The 27,916-nt window shown below is 45.3% G+C and overlaps 1 protein-coding gene across 5 annotated transcripts; it reads left to right on the top strand.

Moving 5' to 3' along the window:
* The first annotated feature begins 350 nt into the window (after positions 1 to 350).
* Positions 351 to 23,001, top strand: LOC148443279 (ciliary microtubule-associated protein 2-like). 5 transcript variants are annotated; one of them, XM_088463026.1, is made up of 11 exons: positions 351 to 420; positions 1,064 to 1,276; positions 8,916 to 9,003; positions 9,499 to 9,657; positions 9,735 to 9,857; positions 10,425 to 10,560; positions 10,627 to 10,770; positions 19,202 to 19,369; positions 20,950 to 21,078; positions 21,451 to 21,572; positions 22,827 to 23,001. In XM_088463026.1, exons 6-9 carry the CDS (start codon positions 10,519 to 10,521, stop codon positions 21,037 to 21,039), a joined length of 444 nt encoding a protein of 147 aa, XP_088319152.1. In that variant the 5' UTR covers positions 351 to 420; positions 1,064 to 1,276; positions 8,916 to 9,003; positions 9,499 to 9,657; positions 9,735 to 9,857; positions 10,425 to 10,518; the 3' UTR covers positions 21,040 to 21,078; positions 21,451 to 21,572; positions 22,827 to 23,001. The 5 variants fall into 5 exon arrangements, with proteins under 5 accessions (XP_088319152.1, XP_088319154.1, XP_088319151.1 ...); XM_088463028.1 differs by lacking the exon at positions 351 to 420 and having other exon boundaries at positions 1,040 to 1,276; positions 9,553 to 9,657; XM_088463025.1 differs by lacking the exon at positions 351 to 420 and having other exon boundaries at positions 1,040 to 1,276.
* Positions 23,002 to 27,916: the final 4,915 nt, after the last annotated feature.

The raw sequence follows: 27,916 nt of genomic DNA, 5'->3' as shown, positions 1-27,916 counted from the left end.
AGGGTGTGGGGGCAGCATCAGAGCCCTGGAATGCCTCCCCGCCCCAAGGCGTTTCAGTCGCCCTAGGCATTTGCTTAGTATGCCTAGGGCCGGCTCAGTATTTGTGGGAAGGTACATAAAGCAGTTCATATTCTCTGTAGAGCAATCACAGTAAAATGCACTGACAGGTAGCCACTAGCCAGGGCAGGAGGAGACATCATCTGCAGGTTATGAGGAGACAGGCGCTAACACACACAGGACGCTGCATGGCATCTGACGTCACACCACTGTGCCAGTGCTCTGATTGGCTAGTGAGTGTCATCACGTGATGCGGTAGTAGCAGGGAAGGAGACAGGCGTCTCCGTTGTTATGGTGACCAGGCGCAGGTATGGCGGAGAAGAAGAAGTTTAGTGGAGCTCCCTTCGGCAGCCAGGAGGCCAGGTACAAATGTCCAGCCCAGGACGCACAGGCTGCGGGAATATAATGCTTTTGGGACAGTGGGAAACTAAAGCAAACAGAGACATAACAGCACACCTTGGTGTATGAGAAGGTCTATAATGTTACAGCCTAACTTTCTTTAATGTATCGTTAAGTCAGGGGCGTATCTACATCCAGCGCTATCACACACACACAGCAGCTGGCTGGTTAGTTCTTCTATCATGTATGTGAAACAATGTAGCTGCAGCATGACAGGACACGCTGTCCTGGAGCTGAGCAGCCTAAGCCCGTCCTCCCTCCTCCCTGACTGCTCTGTGTATCGTGTGTGTACTGCTGCTGCGGGGATCACTGATTTAGAGCAGACAGGCAAGAGGCAGCGTCTGCTCTTAGTCACAGGCAGCAGCTTCTATAGCACAAATCCTCCTCCCCAACGCATAAAATTGGCTGGCAGCAAAGTGTTAAACACATAAATTACATACAGTACTTGAAGTTGTCTCTGTCTCTGTCCTCTCTGTCACCCGTCCACTACACCCCACGCTGATTGGATAAGGTCCAATGGTGGGGGTGGGACAAACTTTAAATGACAGGCTACTGGACAAATGATTGCCTGTATAGTGGTGAGTGGACTTGTGCTGTGTGTACACAGGAAGGGAAGTAGAAAGGAATTATGCGTTCCACCTGCACATGGATTCTACTTCCCTATGCTGAGTCTGCATGCTGCATCTGGTTAGACAAGCAACCTGCCAGCCAGGGAGCCCAGCAGCCAGCACCAGCCAGGGAGCCCAGCAGCCCGCTTACCAGTGACAGGGCCCAGCGGTCTTCCAGCCCACCAGAGACCTGCCAGCAATCTGCAACCCAAGTAAGTGGAGTGGGTAGCCCCTGATAGCTTTGTCCTTATAGGGCGGTATTCAATTGTTACGCCCCTCGCAGCCCCAGCGGGTTGCGAGCTGAAATGTGCGAAAAGTGACCTGTTTGGGCACCCAAACATCACTTTTCGCGGTCGCGCCCAGCACTTTGGTCGGGGGAAGCTGCTTTACACGGCTAAACCTGAACACTTTGGGCGCGATCAGCGCGAAAAACTGCAACAATTGGAAAGCGCCCGGCGATCTCCTGTCACTTTAGACGGGAGATTGGGAGCACTATAACAATTGAATACCACCCATAGTGTAGTAAGGGGGATGAGCAGGAGGGTAACGGGGTAAGAAGTTTGTGCAGTAGTTAATTTCCTGTGTGCCTGTTATTCATAGCAGCCCCAGATAGCTTCATAAAGAGTTTTTTAGTTCTTTTAAAACTGATTAATTTTGTTTTTATTTGCAAATATTTAAGTTATAATTAGAAAGTATAATTATTCCTATAAAAAGGAGGGGAGCGGGAGGGGGGGCGCAGGTCCTTTACTTTGCCAGGGGTGCTCGGACCCCTAGATACACCCCTGCGTTAAGTAGATGGCTGAAATGAGCCCAAGGTATTTTAAAGGGGAGATAGACAATCATTTATAAAGAATAATAATGCCTACAATAGATAATATGGACAAATAATGTTTAGTAATTGAGTCCAAAATGTGGCAAAATATATGCAATAATGAGAATGTGACAACAGTGGGAATCACATAGATTATAATTGAAATGGCACCAGAATAATAGCAGCATCAATTATAGTAATAGAAGTTGCTTTCAAGTAGAGAACTGTTCTATAATGCCCAGATGTCTCCTGATAAAAAAAAGGTTTACACGGTACAATATTGGTGTAAGTCATTCATGTATAAGCAGCGCAAGAAATAAAGGATAATACTCTGTATTAAGTAAACACACCCCTATTTGCACTTTGGGCCTGATTCGTTACTGATCGCAACTGCGATTATGCACGAAGACGGCCGATTGTTGCGTTTGCATTGCAGTGCGCAAATGTCACTGCGATCGGACTGCGATCGCAGTGACTACACAGGCCTATAACAGAGTGAGTGTTTGGGAGTGGTGATTGGGGGGGTGGTCGGCAAAACTCAAACATGCCAGTGCATTTGAACGCCATTACAGTGGCGTGCATAAATGCCACTTCGATGGCATATGCAGCTTGGGATCTCACTGCGTGCGATGAGGTTAGCAAATTCTGACCTTGTGCAAGTGTGCGTGAGGGTCTGATGGTACTCGTTGCTACCGATGATTATGCAGATTTGCAAAGTATTATGGATGTGAGTAAGGAGAAGTGGTCATCCTTATTTTAGGCTGCGATGGCACTGAGATTGCAAACATTAGCATATTTTCGCTGTGCAATCCGTAATGAATCAGGCTCTTTGACCCTCCACACTGTTCCAATAGTTTGGCATTTTGACATTACACAATGACAAAGTCCATTTATACTGAACTCTACCAATAATGATGTAAATTTGCCTTGATGACCTTGAAAAGACACTTTGAAAATTTTTAGGTGAAATGCCAGTTTCATGTTTGGTAAACAGCGAATCGAATTTTAAATGGAAATATAATTTTTTATGTTGTTGATAAATGTGCACTATTTCCCTAGAGTCTATGTTTCTAAAGCATCATATACGGTTCTTTTACCAAAATAAAATGGGCAGACTAGATGGGCCAAGTGGTTCCTATCTGCCGTCAAATCCTATAGTGTATTTTAGCTAGTGGCAGGATTAGCAGTATGAAAGCTCCCACCCATGTTAATACATTTAAACGTGCAGTTGCAGATATGTTATGCAACTTAAAATTAGAACTAAATGTTTATAGAAAAATAAAGTGAAATTAAACCAACTTAGAAAAATATTTTTTTACCATGAAATGCTCTAGTGCTGTCCTTCTGTTGAGATCTTCCTGTCAGGTGTCATACAACAGGGCACAAAAAGCATTTTAAAAAATATATTTTTTTGGAATAACCGAAAAACTGAAATATGGTCTGGTAATTGATGTATATAATACTGCACCAACACTCATGAAGGGATACACCATAGTCTCCAGCTGAACTCTAACTTCGCACTATAGGGGCTTTATTTACGTAGTGGCAGGTTTTATAAGCTGACACTTCCAGGGCCGGCGCTTCCATTAGGCAGCTTTAGGCAGCTGCCTAAGAGCGTCGGGACCTGATGGGCGGCCCGCTGAGGCTGTCTTGGAGAGAGGGCATTGCCTTCCCTCTCTTAGAAGCCACTATTGCAGGCTGAGACCCGGTGAATCCCAGTGGCGGCGCCCATTACACCCGCTCCCTCCCACCCAACCGCGGAGAAGACAAACTAAACAGACACACATAGAGGGGAATTCAATTAGAGGCGAAAAGCCATATTCACCTGTTTTTTTGTGAAAAATTTGCCTAAAAAAAAATTCGCCAAATTCAATTCCAGGACAATTTCGCCTAAGTGGAAACAATTCTCCAAAAATGATTCTCCAATCAATAGCTGGTGAAAAGAAATGCAAAATCTTTATTTTGGGGTGTAAACGTGGTGAAAAAACTCAGACCCCTTGGGACAGCCCACCAAAGGACAAATCTGCAAAAAAAACAGAAACAAAAACCTAAGAACACCCCAAAAAAGACATGTCATTTTTGGGGTGAGAATTTAAAAAGTGGGGGGATAAACATTAAAAGTATCGAAATAGACTTCTTGGGGGTCCCCAAGTATGGGTCAGGGGTTTTTGGGATTGCAGGTGCATGCAGCAGGTGGATTTTTCACGTTTTTTAAAAGTTCACTTTAGAGACATAAAAACATGCTAGCACCCCAAATTTGACTGGTTTACTTAATTTCACCAAAAAATACAGCTTTATGCCATTCTTCACCACTTTTACAAAGACGCTAATAGCAAGCAATTTACACAACTTAAATACCCAAAATAGTCTTATTAGGGCTATTAGTACACATTTATATTGATTCCCTAGGTTAATATATCTTTTTCTGGGGTACAGACTCATTTCCCCAATTCTTTCAGTATTTTTCGCCTGTTCCGCAGTCGCCTATTTCCGTTTTCGCCTGTCTTGCAATTGAATTAGGCGAAAAGCGGGGACGAGCATGGAATAAATTCGCCTCTGAAACAGGCGAATGAAGCGAACAGTCGGACAGGTGAAAACTACACCTCTACTTGAATATGGCTCACAATGCTAGAGGCTGCGGCAGCTGCCTGGGTCCTGTGCCGGCGATGTCATTGGCCGGCCCAGTCTGCTGCTCCGCCTCCAGTCTTCAATGTTCCCTGAGTCCTGGTGCTATGTATGCGCCCCTCCTGGACTGATTCCGGGGGTGGATGGGGGTGGATTGGGCTGCCGGGACGCCAGGTCAGTTCACACTCAGCCCGCCCTTCAATATCTGATCCCCCTCCATGCGATCAGGCAGCTGGATGCTTGATGGAGTTAAAAAAAAAAAATGGCTGACGGAGCCTTTGCTCTGTCTCTAGCCCCTGCGCCGTCAGCCTCAGACTTCAGACCAGGCAGCAGATGTAATGCAGCACTGAGCCAGGCTGCCAGCGCCCAGCAGCAAACTGCCCAATATTATTGTACAGTACTGCAGCACCAGGTATGCACCAGCAGAAATATATATAATTCTATAGTGTCCTGTGTGGGTGTATATATATATATATATATATATATATATATATTAGTGTCCTAGTGTTCACTCTAGCTCCGGCGGCAGGCAGGGTGCCGGAGCTAGAGAGGGCAACGTTGTGCGCGCGCCCAAAAAGGGGGTGTGTGTATAAGACGCGTCCCCTTTTCGTCATACTTGGGGGCGTGCCCGGCACTTACGGACACGCCGGGCAGCCCCCAAGCGCTGCAGAGAGGGAGAATAGATGCTACCCGGCGTCTATTCTCCGGCGGTGACTGGGTCACCGCACATTTCTCCCCCTGCGGGACACTTCGTCCCGCGGGTGAAGACGGCACCCGCAGGCTGTGAGGGCAGGGCGCTTTTTGCCCTCCTGGAGGGCAGGGTGCTATTTGCCCTCGTATTATACGTGTGTGTGTGTGTGTGTATAGATATATATAAGCAACAACTCCGGCACTCCTTCACGCAGTGTAACTTGGACAAACAGCCCACACCTTGCTCCGGTGCCTTCCTTATTAGGAGGACAGCACCCCCAATACACACTGTACAAAAAAATAGGCAGCACTCGGAGACTGGATAAGACTCGTGAAACCCTCAGCCGAGGGACTTTTAATCAATCATAGGTCGACCTTTCGGAGTCTTGCACCCCTTCCTCAGGACAGCAGAATAACACAATACAAACAAACAGACATATTTATATCATAACTACTCACCACTAAACAGGCGCCATGCACACCTGAGCTCCGTCCAGCAGCCGCACTTCCGGTCGCGGCAAGTCCGCAAAAACCGGAAGTGACGTCACCCGGGCGGGACCCAGCGCCATGGCAACCTGCAATAACATACACAGTGCGATCGTGAACAAACTTAGTCATTATCATAATGCAATAGATCCATAAAGTGTATATATCTCAGCACATGTACACTGTGTAAAAAACATAAGATCTGCGTACAAATATCATGCACAGAAAGGATTATACAAACTTTGTTGTGTATAAAAAGTGATACTTACAAAAAGTGTAAAGTGAATACACATACATATAAATACTCAAATAAAATACACATATTCTAACGTGGACATATAACTAAAGATAAAAAATGCATTAGTAACACTATAAAAAACATTTTGCCACTAATGACATTGCCTCTTATTGTCATCAATATGACAAGTAAAAAATCAATACTACATAATGGAGAAATGGAGCCATCTAGTGGGCAAAAAAACACCACTACTACCAAATTTAAATGCATATACAATCCTTAATGAACATATTCATGTCATAGAAGATCCACAACATTGGCATATAAAGCCATCCAAAATTACACAAATTTATAAGAAATTAATAAGACCCAAAGAGTCATTTAACCCTCGAGGAAAAAGAGTATCCAATCTACAGATCCACTGTGTCTCCAATTGCAGGAGTTTCCTTCCTCTATCACCACCCCTTAGTGACAAGGGTACATGGTCAATAATCTTATATCTGAGGGTCGCTATACTGTGTTTGTTATGCGCAAAGTGGCGTGCTACCGGTTGTTCACTACCATTAGTGGAGATAGCTGTTCTAATTGCCGATCTATGTTGAGCCATTCTGATTTTAAATTGGCATTCAGTTTTGCCTATGTAATATAGGCCACATGGGCATATAATAACATAGATGATGAATCTAGAGGTACATGTCAAAGGCCACTTAATTTTATATCTTTTCCCCGAGTATGGATGGAGTATGGTATCCCCGGTCTCAAGATATGAACACGTCGTGCACCCTAGGCACTTAAAACATCCATCTTTACGTGTCAAGAAATTGGGCTTAGGCATAGGTTTTAAAAAATTTGTCACATCAGTTTTAACCACCAGATCTTTGATATTTCTCCCTCTGGTATAGCTAGGTAATAGTTTAGTATTGTGCAAACACTTTAGCTCTGGATCAGATGTAATAATGGGCCATAACTTCTTAGCTCTTTTGTTGGTATATTTGCTCTTAACATCGTATTCATGGACCCATGGTAGCTGATTTAGCTTTTTGTCCTTAGGATCAATTCTCAATAACTCTTCCCTACTCAGACAATGCTTTTTGTCTAGCCTTAATCAATTCTTCCACCGGATACCCTCTCCTCTCAAATTTTTTAGACCTGATATCTAATTGTCACTTCCGGTTTTTGCGGACTTGCCGCGACCGGAAGTGCGGCTGCTGGACGGAGCTCAGGTGTGCATGGCGCCTGTTTAGTGGTGAGTAGTTATGATATAAATATGTCTGTTTGTTTGAATTGTGTTATTCTGCTGTCCTGAGGAAGGGGTGCAAGACCCCGAAACGTCGACCTATGATTGATTAAAAGTCCCTCGGCTGAGGGTTTCACGAGTCTTATCCAGTCTCCGAGTGCTGCCTATTTTTTTTGTACAGTGTATATATATATATATATATATATATATATGTGTATGTATGTAAAAATGCGATGTCTGTCAGAAAACAGCTACAGGCGGCACTCCACGGTCTTTATAAATGAAGAAAAGTGACTTTATTCGCCAACGTTTCAAGACCTGGGCGGTCTTGTCATCAGGGTGTAAAAGTGTGACAAATAAGGAAGCTTACCTTAAATAGCGGTGTATTAACAATGGTGTCCATGAACATCCTCAATCCTGAATATTCAAAATATTCTCCAGTACAAACAGGAATTAGATAATCAACTTTTGGACACTGCAGTATATGAAAAATTAACATATGACCCTACTTTAATATATAAGTCGGAACTGGATTCCACTTTACACACGGCGGTACTTAATCAGCATCTAAGTTCTAATCTGCTAAACAACTGGTGCAACCATTTCCAAGAGTCCCGGTGATTTATACAGTTCCCCCCCCCCCGCAGTAGAGAGAGACTTAACAAGAATTTAAAAAAAAAACACTTACCTGAAAATCCCGCTCCTGGTCCCGCCGCTGTCCGCTCCTCCGGCCGCTTTCATGGGAGAGACGTCGTCATGACGACTTGTCTCCCATCACCCACTGCGGGAGCCGGAAGATGGCTCCCGCAGTGGGAGCAGCAGCAGCCGCTGAGAGTCTGACAGACTCTCAGCCGCTGCTGATTACACCAAACACGCAGCAGCCGGCTCCGGCGGCTGTGTGTTTGGCAGTGTGTAGCGCTGACCGAACTCCGTCCGGTCAGCGCTACACTTGACTCGGGTATAAGCCGAGGGGGTACTTTTTCAGCACATTTTTTGTGCTGAAAAACTCGGCTTATACTCGAGTATATACGGTAGATCACCTGTGCTCAAGCATGGATATCCTTAAAACATGGACTGTATGGCGGAGTTTGGGAACCTCTATCATATGGTCAGGAAGCAATTAGTTACTTATGTAGAATCAGTCATGGTTTGCGGTCACTGGGCCTGATTCATTACGGATCGCAAATCGGCCGATGGTACGTACTTCGTATGCATTGCAGTGCGCGTACGTGAGTTAGCATTGCGATCGATACAAAGCCATCACAGACTGAAGGACAGGAGGGTGTTTGGGGGTGGTGATGGAGGAGTGGCTGGAGAAACGTTGGCGTGCCTGTCCGTTTGAACGCCGTTGCATGGACGTGCATAAATTGTCCACTGCGACGGCATACACAGCTTGAGTACTCACTGCGTGCAACGAGCAATTTATGAGTAAGGTCATACCTGCTGTAATTGTGCGTGAGGGGCCGATGTTACTCGATGTTCCCGATGTATACACAGCACTGCAAGGTATTACGGATGTGACATAGCGGTAGTGGGCGTCTTTATGTTGGCTGTGCGACGGCATTGCGATAGCATTCATTAGCATATTGTTTCAGCACACCTGTGTGCGTAATCGCAGCCGCGATTGCAATAGTTATCCGTAGTGAATCAGGCCCCACTGTTCTTTAATGTTTACACACTTTTTAGCCACGAACCAATGAGTGAACAACAAATACATTTTTTTACATAAATAGTTACATTTAGATTTTCTATCTTATCCCATAGATTTGATGTATCTGCGGTTTATCCTGAATTTAAGAAACCTGGTTCCTACACACAAGTACCTTACTGCAAGAGGGCAACTTCAGAGACAGTGAGTACATATATGATACACCACTGGCTAAGAAACTCTAAAGAACATATTTCATAAAATATTAGGAGGGGAACATGCAGTAGCCAATGGCAACTACATAAATTAATTTGTGTCTCTAGAGTCCTGTAAAGTGATATCTGGTTGGTTGCTGTGGATTGAAACAGTTCATGCTCATTGCACCATGTTATTAAATAAGATCTAGTTGATGAAGTTGATTTTAGATTCAAGAAAGTTTATGAAAGATGTACAGTTCAAGGCTACATCCGAATAACAATAATGTCCTTTTAGAGGTCACAGGACACCGCTTACCCCCTCTGTCCCTCATCTACCTAAGCCTCTGTTGATTGCAGGGCTGTATTTTATAGGGTAAGACTGGTTTTCTCTATATGTTTTTCTTGAGAAAGAAAACATTTTTCACGTTTTTTCTTATTTTTAAGTAAGAATGTGAATGTTGGACATAAATTGTATCTGTAAAAAGACTGTGATTTAATCCAGGCAAGACGTTTAGGGCCTGGAACCTATAATCCCTATAATCCTTTCGTTCTGGAGTGAGTTGCATCTACGCCTGGATGGAAAAGAGCAGAAGAAACAGAACGGCTGACTGTGATGCCACATGTCCTGTACAAGGAAACATGGGAGAGGAACCGTTTGCTGGTGAGGTGAAGCTGTAATTTACACTCTGGGAAACATGAATCAATTTTCTGAAACGTTTGTATGCTTGATTACTTTAGAAGCAAAACATGGGGCCGGGTCGATACAACATAAAGTCATTTCTGGAGCTAATGGAAAAGAAACCTGCCAGCGTGCGAGGACTGTGTAACACTAAAGATGTGCGATTCAAGGACGAATTAAAGGTAGAGCATGTTAAACAGTGATAGAGGAGTTCTAGGAATATGCACAATGATCCTCTACACATTGTGGGTCAGCCAAACTGTAGGCTAGTTCTAGGTACACACTGTGCATTTATGGGACCGATTAACCAATTCCCAGCCTAGTGCTGCCGGCGAACGGTCACAGTAATATAAGCATGCCCTGGCAGCGCCCCCTCTGTTTTACACGGTAGCTTGACCCGACGCTGGCGAAGCAAAGTATTTCCATTTTTGCATGTCCCCGTTGTCGGGTACAGTGTAACGCAATCTGAATAAATTACAGTAAGCTGCCATCTCCATAGAGATTTATAGGGGCGGGGGTAAGCCTCACAAACTGATTTCACTGGTGCTAATCTGTTAATAATGTAATAAAAGCACAGAAAAGCCCTTTGGTGAAAACACCAGAGAAAGGACTTTTCTCATCTTAATAAATAGACACCTGAATCAGTTCTGTACCCCCTTCCTGGCAGTGTGTGAATGATGTCACATGCAGATGAATGTTTGCTATGTGATCTATTTTGTTCATGATTCCTGTTTCTGTCCTCCACACAGAATTGTACCCCAGGACCTGGAACTTACGGCAAAGCAGGGAATCCACACACTCATAGAAGAGAGGGCTTCAGAGTCTGCCAGCTCCAAGGGTATAATGGACAGCAAAACGACTAAATGTGGCTCAGCAAGCAGCAATGTAAGTGATTATGGGATGAGAGGGGCCGTGTGTCATTGCTTTCCTAATGCACTGCTCATATTTCAGGAATGTGTGCCGGGACCAGGAACCTACAACCTAAAATGCTCCATAGATGAAACCTTGAAGCACGTTGTGGGTAAAAGAGGACCTTATGACCTATTCACCGGGCCAAGATCACAGCACATCCTGTACGGACACTTTGCTACACCTGTAAGTATGCTACAAAGTGGAACGCTTCCATTAGAGGTCATTGAATGGAAGATGCTGACCACATATAGTATGTACATGTATAAAACTGAATATAAGAAATTAGGGAACCAGTATATGACGAACGGTACAGGAGGTATACAATAGTATATGCCTGTACTTTTTTATTTTCAATTATTATATAAATGGTATACTTCTCTTTAAGTATTGTTTGTGATTTATGGCTACCATGTAATGATCACAATATTCCCTTGTTTAAAAAAATAAGAAAAAGCAATCTTCTCTGTTCTGTGGCCAACTTGGAAATCCAGAAGACTCTGGGCCTGATCAGAGATGGGTGATAATGCACAGACTGCGACTCTGCATGCAGCGGCTGTGCAATAATATGCTTATGCCACAGGTGGCGTCTAGTTTAAAATGACGCCTACTGTATGCATTGCAGATCCGAGGGGTGCAGCATCGGCTCACTCTGTGGGAACATCTGCCATCTGAGTAACCCTGTGTTGCAAGACGCAGACACTGGCCACGGCGTGCCTCAAAAACGGGGCCGACACATCTGTTTTCAAGACCACCCAGTCCCCAAACTGCCGCAGCTTGTCATTCATGTTGTGGCTTAGGGGGCACTGCTAGCGATCTCTCAGAACGAGATCTGCACATGCACAGATCTCACACCATTGGGTTTGCGTACATCTCTGAATAAGGCAGATCTGACCATCAGGAGGTGAGGTTGAATAACTGCACCCTATACAATACAATACAGTACAATAAAATACAGCCACCCACAAGATTTTATGACCTCTTGATCAAAGACACTGCAGGGGTGGTAAATGAATAAATTGTATGTGGAAATTGCCAGATTTGGCCAACTTTATCTGGAGAAACTTGTAACATTGTAGGTCAAATTGGTGTTATTATTGTCCCACTTGGTGCAGTTATGGGTGGAATGTCTATAATTGTTTACGATTAGGGAACTAATACAGAAAACAACATTTGAATTTGTTTATTTAAAATATATTTATGCAGCAGGCTCCATAGGGTATCCACAGGGTTACCTTGGGTTATAGTCCTGGCTTGGCCATCGGGCACCACACAGTTAACTTTGTGCTCCCAGCATGCACTGGGCCCCCCTCCTATAACCCCGCCCCCAGGCCAAGGCACCTCAGTTTCAGTTGGTACCCGGCCATAGTCGGGTCACTGCATGGGGGCTGCTGGCAAAAACAGCCCCGAAGTTAAGAAGACTGCAAGTGCGGCTAGTGGGGACAGTCCAGCGGAAGCCCCCACTACCCCCACCTACACCCCTGCTGGCGCTGAGCCACCGGTACTGAACCAGGGAACTCGGCAGGCTTTTCTGGGGGTCCCAGCTAGCAGGACTGTGGTCAGGTGCACAGGGAGCAACAAGGTAAGCACAGGGGGCGTCTGCGGACGGAGCCCACTGTGGCACAGTCCAGTGTCCTCAGGGCTGGGGGCTACCTGAGGGGTGCAGTTAGTGGAGCCAGGTACTCATCCTGCGCTACCACTAGACCACCAGGGATATGGGGCTGGAGCATTAAGGAAGCGCTCCAGCATCCTGAGGGTTAATGGCCTGCCAGAGAGGGTGCTTTTCCGGTTTTAGACTATGGGAAAGACCCCTCTCTCACTGCACCAGCTGCCGTTCTACTGAGGCTTGGTGCGCTGGTGCTTGGGATCCTTCCCCACGGCTCCGCCTACAGAACGCACGGTGGCCATCTTGGATGCACAGCAACGCTGAGTAGGAATGTGGAGCCTGGGTCCCCCACCATCCTACCTCTCCTACAGCTTAATGTTTGGTCAGGTAGCGCTATTCCCACTTCAGACTTAGCATCTGAGTGGTTGATGATAGCGCTGTTAGTGCAGGCAAGCGCCGGCTCTGACGTGCGCACGCGTGAGACCCGGCTAGCGACGGGCGCTCCGTTGCTCCGGGTCTTGCACCAAAACGGGGCGGCTATCAATTTTGATCGACAGCTCGCACCATTTTGGAGGCGTGGCGGGGGGGTGGCTTCACAAACTGAGGCGTTCCCAAGCGAACGCCTGCCGTTTGTGGGTGGCCCCACTGACCTCACCAGTGATGTCAGTGGGAGAGCTTCCGGCTCTATTAGAGCCGGAAGCTCTCTGAGGCTTGCGTCCACAAGACCCTACCACAAGCCCCGATGGTCGCGATGGCCTGGCCGGTCGCAATAGCTGTGGGTGGTCACCCACAGCTATGCGAGTTGCCTGGAGGCCGCACAAAAAAAAAACCGCCCTGAATCAGAGCGAGCGCTCTTTCAGAGCATCCGTCTCTGAATCAGGCCCTCGGTCCGCCACAGTACAGAACTTAACGGACGTTTTGCAGGTGCCCGCTCTACGGCCTGCTGAGAGACCATTAGTAGCGCCACTGTTACCACATTATGACGATGATTATGTCAGATGAAGGGGAGCTCCCGGAATCTGACTCGGAACGACCCACTTAAGCGGTTGAGTATAAGTGCAGGATTTATGTATCCGGGCTAATTAAAGCTTTCCGCAGGGTTATGGAGGATGACTGTCTCCCTGAGACTGCATCGTCTTACGCATACTTTAAAAGGTAAGGCGTCAGTTTTTCCTCTCTGGTCAGCTGGTGGACCATATGGAGGAAGCGTGGAAATTCCCAGGCAGAATGTTTCAGCCCCAAAAGAGACTCATATTCTTATCCCTTTGCAGAGGATTACTTCACTAAGTGGGACACCCCTCCTCAGGTGGATTCCCATGTGACACGCCTGATTAAGAGTGCAATCTTACCCATGCCGTCTATGTCCTCATTTAAGGAAGTTTCGGACCGCAAGGTAGAGATTTACTTAACATCCATTTACTCTTTGGCCGGGGGATCCGCCAGACTGCTCATGGCGGTCTGTTGGGTGGCTTGGGCCATGGAAAAATGGGCTGATGCTTTTTAATCGTCATTCTCCTCTGATGCTTCTGAGGAGCAGACGGTGCTGGTAGTATCCGTGATTCTGCTACTTATATTAGCGAAGCAGCGTTGATTCTGCTACTTATATTAGCGAAGCCTGCTTACTTCCAGGATTTCAGCAGCAGCAGTTTCGGCTTGCCGATCGTGGTGGTTACGTTCTTAGATTCCACGTCTGCATTCAAAGAAGGGCCTGGAAGGCTTGCCGTTTAATGGTCTGGTCCTCTTCGGCCCAGACCTGGATAAAATTGTAAGTACATTGGCAGCTGCAAAGTCTGCATGTCTGCCATCGCCTCAGGCTCCGTCTAGGACTGCTACTTAGGCTGAAAAGACGATCGTCCTCAAGGTAAGCAGAAGGTGCAGTCTTTTCCCAGGCCATCAGGAGCCACCAGGAAGACACCCTAGTCCAAGAAGCGACCTTGGAGTGCTAGACGCCTTGTCACCAAGCCTAGGGCAAACTCTCAGCATGAGTTGGGCCTCCCCTTGGGGAACCCCAGGGTGGGAGGCCGACTTCTTTGGTTTGCCCAGCACTGGTGGATGATTATCACAGACACCTGGGTCAGAGAAGTGGTTTCTCACGGGTACGCCCTCTCCTTCAACAGAAGGCCTCCCCATCAGTTTTGTTTCCTACACTCCGGAGGTAGGCCTTCATTCCACAAAGGCTCTGGAAATCCAGAAAGTGGTAAGTTCTATGCTCCAAGACGGGGTCATAGTTCCAGTCCCCCCGTCCCTCAGGGGGATGGGTTCTTATTCCAATCTCTTTTTGGTACCAAAACCGAATGGTTCTGTCCGTCCTATTCTCAACTTCAAGGCTCTCAACAAGTCTCTGAGGGTCCCTCGGTTCAGTATGGAGACTCGACGTTCCATTATATTAGCTATGGAACCTGGGGATTTCATGGTGTCCCTGAATATTCAGGATGCCTACCTGCATATCCCCATTGCTACGGCTCCTCAGAGGTTTCTCAGATTTGCTGTATTGGATCACCATTACCAGTTTCAACCGCTGCCGTTTGTTCTTTCCGCGGCTCCGCAGGTGTTCACCAAGGTAATGGCGGTCATGGCGGCTCGCCTGCGGTTACAGGGGGTTCGCCTGTTACCTTTCATGGACAACCTGCTTTTCCTAGCAGGGTCTCCGGAGGTACTTCGCAATCCTCTGCAACTGACAATATCGGTGTTGCATACTCACGGCTGATCGATTGGAAAAAGTCCTCACTGATGCCATCTCAGAGGATGATGCATCTGGGAGCACTGTTGGACTCTCAGCAGCAGAGAATCTTCTTTACAGAGGAGAAGATCTCAGCCCTACATACCAGGTTACGTTCCTGTCTCCAGGGTCGCCAGGTGTTCATTCACTTGGCATTGAGATTACTGATTTCCATGGTGTCGACATTCGACATGGTGGAATATGCCCAGTTTCGTTCAAGACCTCTACAGAGGCTGATCCTCTTCAGATGGGATGGATCACATGGTCAGATTAAGGATTCTGCCTTTGAACCTCTATACACCCCTGCCTATACCTTCTGATATCCTGCCTATAAACCTCTAAGGACGACGCTATTTTGCGTACGCAGTTATACAGTAAATAAAGACTCCAGACCTAGAACCTGTGGTTCCAAAGCACAAAATATTATTCAAGCAAAAGTACAGTCAGTTACACGCTAGTTATAAGTACAAATTTAGCGCAAAGGAATTATACAGACCCAAGTACAGTTATACATACGCAGCGCTCTGGACCAGATGTAGGCATCAGCAAGAAACCCCTCGTCAATCAGCATTCAGCACGAAGACTCGAAACCCAGGGTCAGAGCACACATATTTATACCCTCCAGAAATAGACAACACAATAGAGAAGTTTGTTGCTAATACCATTGGTCCTAAAGGAGAGGGCATATGTTACAAGGCATTTAACAGGTTGGTTCAAATATACACAGTCCAGCCTCTAACAACTGGTGGTCTCTGGTTTCCCACCTCATGCAAATCCTAATGGTTGGTCATATAATGTTCATTTTGTTGCTTGAAGTCTCTGCGGTCCATAAGTTGAGAATGCCTGTTGCGATCTCTACATCGATGTTACCGGAATACTGTTGAGAGAGTATGCATCAGTACAATACCAAACATGGCTTACTTATCACATATAAAACCTTAGTTACAAAATAATCTTTATTTCATAGCAATTATAGTAAATGTGCATACTTGAATCTTATACCTTAAAGCTTTTGGAACCTTGTATGTGAATATGTAATGTGTGAGTATGTGGGGTTTGATGTAAAGACGCTAGTTAGGTTTATCTGATTTGGGGCAGATGTGCACGCATGCAGCTAATAAACAGCGTTCGCATGCAGGATATTGTGCATTCGCTACTGAGCGTCATGTTAGCAGCTTAACTGTGCATAATGTGCGGTGTTCATGCATGAGATTCCATACGGCAGTGTTCATTCCAGGAGTACTCAACTCTGAAGCGGACTTCCTCAGTCGACACGATGTACATCCAGGGAAGTGGTCACTTCACCAGGAGGTCTTCCAACTCCTGGTGGACAAATGGGGTTTTCCAGAGATAGATCTCATGGCCTCCAGATACAAATGCAAGCTAAGAGTGTACGGGTCCAGAACAAGAGACGCAGAGGCTCTCCTGGTAGACGCTCTGTCGGTTCGGTGGACCTTCCAGTTTGCGTACCTGTTTCTTCCTTTCTCCCTTCTTCCTCGGGTATTGAAGAAGTTCAAGCAAGAGGGAGGCATGATCCTGCTGGTGGCTCCAGTGTGGTCGGACGTCACTGGTACTCAGATCTTCAGAGTCTCTCCATAGACGCTCTGTTGCTGTTTCCTCAACGTCCGGACCTGTTGTCTCAGGGTCCTTGTGTTTACACGGATTTGAGTCGTCTGTCTTTGACGGCGTGGGTCTTGAGACATCCATGCTTCGGAAACCTGCTTCTGCCAGGATTTACCACAGGGTATGGCATACCTTCTTTGAATGGTGTCGCCCCAGGGGGTACGATTCCCAGGTATTTCGGATATCCAGGGTTCTGGCTTTTCTCCAGGCAGGATTAGATAAGGGTCTTCGTCTAGCCTCATTGAAAGTACATGTTTCCGCACTGTCTGTGTGGTTTCAGTGGAGGATTGCTCCACTCTCGGATGTTCGCACCTTTTATGCAGGGTGCTCTTCGCATACAGCCTCCCTTTGTGCCTACTGTGGCTCCTTGGGAATTGACCTCCATTTGAACTACTGGGCTCAGTGGATCTCAAATGGCTCACAGCTAAGACTGTGTTTCTCCTGGCTATTGCTTCCGCCAGGAGGGTGTCAGATTTGGGGGCTCTTTCTGGTTTTTCACAGCAGCAGGGCAGTGCTTCGGACTTGCCTTGGGTTCCTGCCTAAGGTGGTCTATAGTTTCCACATTAATGGGGAAATTGTAGTGCCGGCCTTTAACTCACAAGACCTTGTGGTACGAGCTCTACGGTTTTACCGTACCAGTTCCCTTAGGAAGTCGGACACTTTGTTCGTCCTCTATGGTTTCCATAAGAAGGGTTGGCCGGCCAACAAGCAAGCGTTGGCCAGGTGGATTCGCATGGCGATTTCTGAGGCTTACAGTCATGAGGGCATTCCTGTTCCGCCCTCTGTTACTGCTCATTCTACGAGGTCTGTGGGTCCATCATGGGCAGCTCCTTTCTGCACAGGAGCGCCCCCACCGTTGAGGATACTGCTTTGGGAACTCCCAAGGTATCCCTGTGGATACCCTATGGAGCCTGCTGCAGAAAATAAGAGAGATTGTAAGAACTTACCTTTGTTATCACTATTTCTGCAAGGTCCATAGGGTTCCACAAGGAGCCCACCCTGTCGCCCTGTGCTTCATATGGGTCTGGTTCTGGTCACCGATTTTCCGTCTCCCTGTTGTGAGAATGTGATTCTTGTGTATTCCAGACTTCCTTCTCTCTTTTTCTCTCCTCCTATGGCCTTGGCTTATTACTGAATTGAGGTGCCTTGGCCTGGGGGAGGGGAACCCAGTGCATACTGGGAGCACAAAGTTAACTGTGTGGTGCCCGATGGCCAAGCCATGACTATAACCCAAGGTATCCCTGTGGAACCCTATGGACCTTGCAGAAATAGAGATATCAAAGGTAAGTTCTTACCATATCTCTTATTTTATATTATTTATATATATAATAATCTCACAAGTTTCACACTATGGGGCCGATGAGGGGTTGAATGTAAGTTGGATGCAGTTATACGCTACTGTGCGCACAGGAAACTAATGTGGTTGATCACCTGTTTGCAGAGCTGTACGCATTTATTTATTTACATTTAGAATATATAATGCTACGCTTTACAAAGAACAATTCAGTCCTTCACTGCCCCAATGGTTCTTACAATCTATGGTCCGTATCCCATGAACATACATACACACTAGGGTCCTTTTTTATCAGAAGTCAGTAAATCTACGCTATGTTTTTTGGAGTCTGGGAGGAAACTGGGAGAGCCGAAGGCCTTGGTCAGGAACTGAACTCCTGATCTTGGAACTGTGAGTCTGCAATGCTAACCACTATACCAACTGTGCTGTCCCATCTGTTCAGCCCACTGTCCCTATGCATTTGCTCGCTTTCATAGACACCATTGTTATGAATGCACCAGTCTGATAACAGCCATATCGCTGTGTACACACTACTCTGCATAGCACGCAATTCTGTTGATAGGCCTGCGAAGCGGTCATGCGACTGAGTTGCATAGGACTCAGCTATGGAGCATACACAGCACAAAAACACTCAGAAGCCAATTGCAAAACAAAGTTACGTTCAAATCTGCATCGGCCCTTACATTGGGTTTCCTGTTCTTTGGAGAACTGGACACAAACTGCCTCATCTTTTTTGCATTTACTTTATAAGCATAGATACTGTTTTACATACCATGCCTACCTATAAGATTAGTGCTTTGAGTGGACATCAGGGACATGAATATCCACAGGATTTTTTTTTTATGCAAAACTCGGCCTTTCTGCTATCAGTGCTGCTACGCCAATCATGTGCACAAAATTCTACTAGGGTCGACCAACAACGGCTCTGTTATCCATGGCTAATGGTTTCAAACCATCAGTAAGAAACCATCAATGATTGAGCCATCAATGGTTTAACTCTGCGCATGCGCTGAACACAGCCGGCATTAGCCATTTGGATTTTGCCATTGATGTTCACCATTGGTGGCCTCCGATTGACGGTAAAACTAGTTATGATCGACATCAGACCATCGATGGTTGCCAATCATCAATGGTCGATGGCCAACCCTAAATTCTGCTTCTAGTATTCCTGATTCAATACAGATGGAGGTTAAAAATATGACTGAATGTGCTAATAGAAGTGTATGAAATATATTCACAGTGCACATGATATAGCTTCAGAACATCACGTGCTAGACTCAACCCACCTACATTCTCCCAAAAAGGCAAAAACAAGTGGCCAGAATATGGTGGTTATTCTGTGTGTGTATTTATGTCTGTTTCATTATATCCCTAGGAATGTTATCAGACAGAGCTAGGATACTTTGATGCAAAGTCATTCATTGAAGATCTTGAAAATGATCAAAAAAAGAAACATGGCAAGTTTGGAACAATTCATCGCTTTCCAAAAACTCCAACGGACAGGATATTCTACAGCTCGCTTGCCCACTGTCCCCGGCCACTTGTCAGTATTCAGGATTTGATTATCCAGTACAAACCATTTGCAGGATGTCTGCTTCAAAATCTAGCCTGTATTACCATGGAAACTTGGATGGGTGTGAATGTATACAAATGCACCCTTTATGCAAATGTACACAACTATGGATGGGCCATATAATATGTTTCCATTACTTAATTGCATATTAAGACTTAGCATGATAAAATAGTATTTTGACTCCTGGCTGCAACAAGTGTTTTGTGCACTAACATTCCTGTAAGCTCAGAATTTGGGTTTAGTTGGCTGAATCCCATGGATCTAAATGAATCCCAAATGTTTGAGTTGCTGTTAAGGTCCATCCAAGTCTCCAACAGAATCCTGAATTTGATACATTCCTTAATACAAAATGTATGTACTGTACATATAGAACACAGCTTTCCAGAGCTGGTTATTTAAAAGGACTGCACATACAGTATGTTAAAGATGGAAGGAACTGAGGGGCTAAATAAGGCATTGGAACTGCTGTGCTGGTGTCTATTGGGCAGCATGAATCGTACAGAAATGATATATTGGGGAAGCTTATACTTGGCCATCCCACTCTTGCGTCTCATATATAATTATAGTAGCCCACTGATGCTGGCTGGTGATCACGTACTTTCATGCAAGTGCTACACCACATATGCTACATAAAGGTAAATGAAGACACTAGGGGATATATTTAATAAAGTGAGAATTTTTAGAGGTGGATATGTTGCCCATAGCAACCAATCAGATTCTACTTAACATTTAACTAGAATCTAATAGTTAGAATCCGATTGGTTGCTATGGGCAACATCTCCACTTCTAAAAACTCACTTGAGTAAATGTACCCATTGAGACCTATTATGAGTATGTTCCAATGCCGATATTCTCGCATTGGTCAATGTTTTTTCAACTTTACATGCGTTTAAATTTCAGCTTGAGCGTCCCACAGTATGTGGGTACAAAGTCGCAGGACCCAATGATACCTTTGCATGGAATCAGAAATGTATTGGGCATTCCTGAACGGTAACTGGGAGGTGGCTCTTCTGACACAGGAAGATGCATCTTATGGGTGTGTTATGGGAGTTTTGCGGGTGTGTCGCAGGAGGGGTTTTGGAATCAGATGCTTAATTGCGTGCATTGGAGGCCACACTCTGACGGAGAATCTGCACCTAGCAGTGACGCACCAAGCAGTAATGTAGCACCTACAGATGCACAAAGTGGCTGTCTCAGTCCTTGCACATTCCTGCGCACGGCTGTACACCAAGTGCTTATTGTAGAATTAGCATAAAGTCACAGGTGAGACTGTGACAGAAGAGCGCAAACACGTACGCCACTTTGTCTGGCTCAGAATCAGTCCCTAGAGGGAGCAATAAAGTGCACATGGTTAGTGGGGTGATCTGTGACAGTCCTCCTAGTGACTAGCTTCCAGTATCAATACTAATGACACCTAGGCAATAACATCTGCAATGTTTATGTACGCGCAGCAAGAGTTCTTACAGGAAGTGTCTGTGCGGCCTGTTATGCCTGTGTTATACTAATATACTGTGTGTCACTGCATCTTGATCTATTGTTTTTCATGATAGCATTCCCCAGGTCCTGGTTCCTATGATGTAAAATCAGTGTTCGCTTCTGTGAGGCAGTCCTCGGTTCCCTTCCTGACCTCTGCTAAGTGATTTGACAGAAAGTCATGCAGAGTCCTCTTTGGAAGTAATGTAAGTTTATTGTGCATAGAATATAGATGTTCTTTTTATTTCTGCATTACTGGTGCTGACTCGGCCTAAGTTAGCTCTTCCTAAGATTTTGGGTTGCTCTGCACAAACTTACACAGTAACTCCCTGAGATCTATGGGTATTTCGCACTCACATTTACAGCAAGCTTTTTATTTTTTTGCTTTATAGTATAAAAATAGTTTCAAATACTTTTAGCATTTTCCTTCTGTTCGCCACGTTTATGAATATGGACCCTGAATTAGTACTGTCTTCAAATTGAAAGCTTATGTCTTAGACAGAGTATTAGAACCTCCGGATTATCCAGTCCCCTTGTTTCTCACATTCAGTTAATCTACTGTACTTGTCACATTGCAGAACCCAGTCGGCGTTGGTCGATACGATATCAACAAACCCACAAGTGGCAAAACTTACCGATCCGCATTTCTCTCAAAAACCGCACGCTCTTTCTCTGATCGGGAAAAAGAAAAAGCTTTCAAGTGAGTTACAATTTGGTTCTTTTGCATTCAATGGTTAACATACCCTAGTACAGTGGTTCCCAAACTTTGTTTGGTACATGGTCCCCTTAGGTCCTCAGCATTTTTTTCACAGCGTCCCTAGGCCAGGGGGGAGCTATTTACTAAGATCAAGTGCATTCCAATCAGCTCCTAACTGCTGTGTTTGAAAAATGACAGCTAGGAGCTGGTTGATTGGTACTTTAGCTTTGTCCACTTTATCTCCATCTAAAGCTTAGTAAATAGACTCCTCCATTAGCTTCGAGGTTCTGTTGGAACCTTGTGCACTAATACAATGTGGGTCCTATGACAGGAATTCCTAACACGTTTTTTCTTGCACCCCATAGAGGTGCAAGCAAGAGTAAGCTAGACTTTTCATCAGTAATAACCTGCTGTGTGCACAGTTGGAACTTCATACTTAAATGAATCTCCCCCCCAAAAAACATAGGGGGAATAGCTGGGATGAGGGACAATGGGAGATATACCCACAAAGGATTGACAGAGAAACAGGTACATATTACATTTTGGAGATAGAGAGGGACAGATAGGGACACAGAGAGGGAGCAGAGATGCACACAGAGGATGTGACAAACTTGGGTGGGTGGACCAAAGTCAGGGCTGGACTGGTGAAGAAGAGACAACAATGAATTCTCCCATCAGGACAGGAATCTGTGCAGAGCGCTCATTCACCCTTGTTGTATTGGCAGCAAATATTTGGTGCTCATTAACCTCTTCTCACTTTGCTGCACAGAGAAGGAGGGAGGAGAAATGAGAAGACAGATGGGGCTGTACAGCACAGCCACACACAAGTAGTGCAGCCTGTGTAATTGGCTGCACTCTGACGTTCTAAGGCTAACAGGTAGCACATGGCCCAGCCTACAAATATGGTGGCCCAAGTAATTTATTTGCACCCCAGGTACCACAGAACCCAGTTTGGGAACCACATCCTTAGTATAATATATACTAACATGTGATTAGCAACCAGTGGGCTCACTGAGGCTAAAGAGCTCTAGATGCTGCCTTTAATTTATTCAAACTGTACTAGAAAAACTGATTGGTTGCTGAGTTACAGCAACTTTTGTGTTCTGTTATCTGTGCATCAGTCTCAGAAATGTCCCCCTCAGTAGTGTATTGTTTATACATCCTCTTAACATGTAAGTTGTGCCCTACAAGAAGATGGACTTGAATTCTCATTCTGACGGCCATTATATTTTCTAATTCCACTGTTTGTTGTTCTAGGGAACGGATCCAGAGATCACACAGTACTTTGCCTGTTCAGCCATTAGTAGCACCGGCTAATGGTCCTCTACTACAATCTACTACTACATGAGAGAGAGGATGAGGCTTACCGGACATCATTTTGGCTGAGAACTTGAAATGATGGATAATCTAATGTTTTATGTGTTAAGAGGAACTGTGGGAATTAATCATTAACATCTTAATGCAAAAATCTGTCTATTGCTATTAATTGCACACGTTACTCATTTTCATCAGGATAATTGTTATATATAGTGGTCTGTTTCTTATATGTTCCAGGAGATATTCAATAGTTATTACCTCTTGTTATTTTATGAAGCACTCCCAGGTTTTCCAACAGCTCAATTCATAACACTGTCCTTCAGTGTAATTGAGGGATTCAGCATGGATGGGTAAATGAATTAGAGTCCTATGAGGGAGTAGTCACTGCTGTTATCTTTCAATAATAATTGTTGGCAATGATATCCCCCTCCGATTAAATAACTTCACCATTGACACTATAACAGATTTATATTCAACTCATAGGGTGCTACCGCTAATAACTACAACATGATCATGTTCAATGAAATGAGAAAGGAAGTTATACTATGGTGGTGTACATAAGTAACCCACTAATTATATACTGCAATACAAATTTTAATGATATATTAAATAATAATATACTAAAAGCCCAACAAACAAGAAAAAGAGGTAAACAAAGGAAAGCCATAGTAAGTTTTTCAGCGAATAGAACTCACAGTATTATGCTTTAACACACTAGAAGGATCCAATTTTAAAACCACACTTTATATACATGAGTGCCTCCAACTTGAAGTATAAATGAATGACAGCACAGTAGAAGCAGATCTCACTACTTGTACTTATGTGGATGACAAAGGAAACGAATCTGAGGAATCTCCTAGTGGTGCAGGACATAACCCTGCTCTCTGGTAGGAAGATGTGCACTACTATGGTTGGAGAGAACAAAGATTTTATGCAGGGCTATATTTTATTGTTGTAAATGTGAGTGTTTTTTATGTGAAAAATATATCTGTAAAAGGCAGAATACCAGATCTGTTGTTTCCCTTCATTTTCCACCACAATCGCAACCAGAACCAGAACCAAACCCACCACTTATTAAATGTACCCCATGGTCTATAGAGGAGATAGTTCTCCTACACAAACTACAGGGTCAATGCAGAGTTGAACGCAACTCTACCGCAGATGCTCCCTCTTTACGTGCATGGAAAAGGATGCGTATGTTCGCCTGGAAGCAGAGCTGTATGCATCTGTGCTCTGCCCTGCCCACTATCCATATGCGTAGCTTATTACTTATCAACATCAGCTCACACGTGCACCAGCCTATACTTGGGGTAAAAGAATTGTCTGAATTAGCTGTATTTACGCTTCCATCCAACTTTGTATAGCCTGCAATTATGCACTGTAAGGAAATGCAAATATTCATACCACATAAATTGATATACAATTAATTAAAAAGGAGGACTTATGACTGTTAGAGGGAAATTAATCAGACCCTCTAAAGTAGGGGTGGGCAATAAGCGGCCCCCCAGCTGTTGTAGAACTACAAATGCCAGCATGCCCTACTAAAACTGTTACAATGCATGCTGGGATTTGTAGTTTAACAACAGCTGGAGGGCCTCTTTTGCTCTAAAAAGAGTGGACAAGTGAAGTTGCCCATAGCAACCAATCAGCTCCGAGGTAGCATTTATCTAGTATATTCTATAAAATGATAGGTAGAAGCTGAGTGGTTGCTAAGCCCAACTTATCCACTCTTTAGAATGTTTGATACATCACCCCCCAAGTCATCTACTATAGCATACACTACACCCATCACATCTCACACACAGAGTTGTGGAGGCTTACGCTACTTCCCACAAGGTTGCCTTATAATTACATCTTTCTCACTTTCCTGTACCTCTGTTCAATTCTTTTGTATTTTTTTCCCTAGTATTTAAAGCTCTAATATAGGTGGCGTGATCCTGCAAGTCATATTGTAGGACATCAGAGCACCCATGAAAGTGTTACAGGAGCACAGAAGAGAGATATATGTGGAATCTTTAATAACTAAATGTGCGAAAGTTGTAATATTCTGTTAAAAGGACTTACAGTTTGATGTGGTCTTTGATGGAACCAAGTAAACACCTGCTGTCACAGCACCAGCAATATACCCACTTTCTACTAGTAGTTTGTGCTGGCTCACATGGGGGATGGGTCTAGTGAATACCCCAGTATGGAACAGGGCCACCCTAAGGACATAATTTGCTTTGTTGTGAGCTATGCACATTCTGTGGCCCCCTGGCTCCTCCAGGCAGCAACTGAGAAGTTTGGGCCGAGGTGACAATAGAATCATGAGACATGTTGTTAGGGATAGGCCGGGGGTCAGGAGCTGGCAGCACAGCACTGGGAATCAGTACACAAACCAAAAGTCAGTCATTAGCAAGTGTAGGGTTCAAAGTTGTACGCTAATCTGATGTTCACGCAATTGAGCGATTATCGATGATCTACGCATGCGTCACAGCCACAATGAGCACACGTGGCGATTGAATTGCGATTACGGTGCAGTGATTTGCAAGTGATGGACAGGAAGCGAACATTTTGTGGGAGGTAACTGGGAGTGTCAACTAAAATGGAGGTATGTTCCGGGCGGTTCTCCAGCTGTGTCTGTGATCCAGTACGCAGATAACATGGCTCTGGTGGACATTCTGATTGGCCAAAGACTCACTCAGGGAGTCGATGTTTGCATTATCTGTGTCCGATGCAGCGAATGTGCACGCAATTGCGGCAGGTGTGATGGCTCAGGTGGGCATCTCAGTACAAGTCCCGGCCGCTGTGCCATTAGCATATTCTCACAAATCCTCAACTGTGAAAATCTCATCTGTGGCAGCAATAGCGCACAGCTCTGAGTCAGCATTCATTCATAGATCTCCGGGGAGCCAATACATGGAGTAATGACCGGTAATCATCAGAGACGAGATGGAATACAGCGAGACCTGCAGGAATGCCAGGCTTGGTACTGTCAATAAGAGAGAGGTTATTTCATTTAATAAATAAAATTATCCACCATCCATGCGCTTTACCGTCGCAAAACGGCATATAGCATCCGCCTGCATCGTAAATCTCTTCTTCCACCAGATAGAGATGAGAGGATACTTGTGATGTGGGCACTCCTGTAACTGCCTGATATCACATCGCATAGAACTGAGGGCCTGATTCAGATCTGGTCGCAAGCGCTGAGCGCTCGCAACGGGGTCGATGGTGGCCCACAGCGCATGCGCACAACGGAGCCAGCTCCGTCGTGCGCATGCGCGAGACCCGGCTAGTGACAGGCACTCCATCGCTAAGGGTCTTGCAACAAAGGGGGCGAGCTGTCAATGTTGAGTGACAGCTCGCCCCCTTTGGTGGGCGGGCCGGGGGGGTGGCTGCCCAAACGGAGGCGTTCCCATGAGAACGCCTGTCGTTTGGGGGCAGCCCCACTGACATCACTTGTGATGTCAGTGGAGAGATTCCGTCTCTGTTAGAGCCGAAATCTCTCTGGGGCTTGCGGCCACGAGACCCTACCACAAGGGTCTCATCGCAAGCCCGATGGTCGCGATGGTCTTGACCATCACGACCCTCATCATGGCCGCTCGCTGTAGCTGTGGGTGGTCACCCACAGCTATGCGAGCGGCCAGGAGGCCGTTCTAAAAAAAACAAAAAAACCCCGGCCCTGATTCAGAGCGACCGGGTCTGAATCAGGCCCTGAAGTCCCCCCAAATTACTTCCCAGAAGTTAAACACCACAGCTCTAGAGCAAAGCAAAGATAATTAGCAGTTTAATCTCACTTTAAGATGATGAGCAACTGCATGGAAAGTCATATGGAAAGACTGAGCTGTACGCAGATAACAGGCAGATATAGATGTAGATGCGAGAAGATCACCCAATGAAATGTTTCTCTCACTGCACAATGAGAGATTCTATAATTATGGAAGTTACTAAACATAACAAACAGAGGTAACGGGCCTTACTCCGAGGTGGAGGCAGGAAGGTAGCGGCTGTAGGGTAATGCTGCGGCGGATGTGTGTTTTATAGAGAAGCTCACCGGCTGCAACGCGAATCCATGGCCGCACCATTGGACCTGCAGTGGGTCCATGGCTGCCAGTGTCACGGGCATGACCGCTGCCGTGAGCCCCCACCCCACAGTCATCGCCCAAGAGCCCCACTGCAATTGCATGGATCTTTATGCAATATTGATCTGCGATCCCTACTGGTAACCATCAGGACACACGTGTAGTGCTTCTCGGACGCATGCGCAATTGTGCCCAATGCTTTGCTCTGAATCGGGCCCACGGAATGATTTGTACAGGCAGATGCTGTAAGTATATTGGTGTACGAGCATTGCTCATATGCATTTCATAAATAGTCATAGGTGGCTACACACAACTCAATATTTATTATGACATAATAAAATATAGAGAAACAAACAAAGCACTTGATTAAACCATTATGCTTGTTGGCACTTCCCAATACACAAACATTACCATTATTTGGTTTCACATTTCTGAAAAAAAAAAACTCACATTCAGCCCCGGATAGAAATTCGGTCTTCATTTCCCAAACTTGTGTTCCGTTTTGGACCTCTTATCACAATTATTATGTCTGAATTACATGGGTCCTAAAAATCTGTGGCGTTGGACAACAATAGGTTACTCTGGGACTGCCAAGGTGTAATTGCACAAGGTTGTACAAGGTGCAGCTTCTAAAGAGTCTTTGCGTCAGTGATGGCACAATATTAGGCTCAGAGCCCCTACAAGCGGCTGGGAAAAGGCTTGTAGTATGGGTTTTTGTATACAGTCCATTTCTGTAGCTTATGTCTTTTGCCATCAATGACGTGCGGCTTTACAGATTTTATTATACACCTCTGGAAAAGCGTTTTTGCAGTTCAGTTTCTCTCGCAGCTTCTGATACAAAGAAGAGTCAAACATCTCCCAGAATTCATCACGGCTCATGTAACAGTCTGCATACAGCATTTGGAAGCTGAACAGAGAAAGAAATAATTATCATTTGGAGGCAAATAAACAACTACAGGATGTAAA

This window comes from Taudactylus pleione, unplaced genomic scaffold (assembly GCF_031769625.1).
Source record: "Taudactylus pleione unplaced genomic scaffold, aTauple2 ptg001313l, whole genome shotgun sequence".
Taxonomy (NCBI): Eukaryota; Metazoa; Chordata; class Amphibia; order Anura; family Myobatrachidae; genus Taudactylus; species Taudactylus pleione.
The sequence above is the reverse complement of the archived record's forward strand: the minus strand, read 5'-3'. Positions and strand labels throughout refer to the sequence as shown.

Excerpts from the sequence above, each read along its gene's own strand:
- LOC148443279 (XM_088463026.1), top strand. The coding sequence starts at position 10,519 with ATGGACAGCAAAACGACTAAATGTGGCTCAGCAAGCAGCAAT. Across the intron at positions 10,771-19,201 it reads ACGGACACTTTGCTACACCT|GAATGTTATCAGACAGAGCT; the intron begins GTAAGTATGCTA and ends TTATATCCCTAG. Across the intron at positions 19,370-20,949 it reads CCCACTGTCCCCGGCCACTT|CATTCCCCAGGTCCTGGTTC; the intron begins GTCAGTATTCAG and ends TTTTCATGATAG.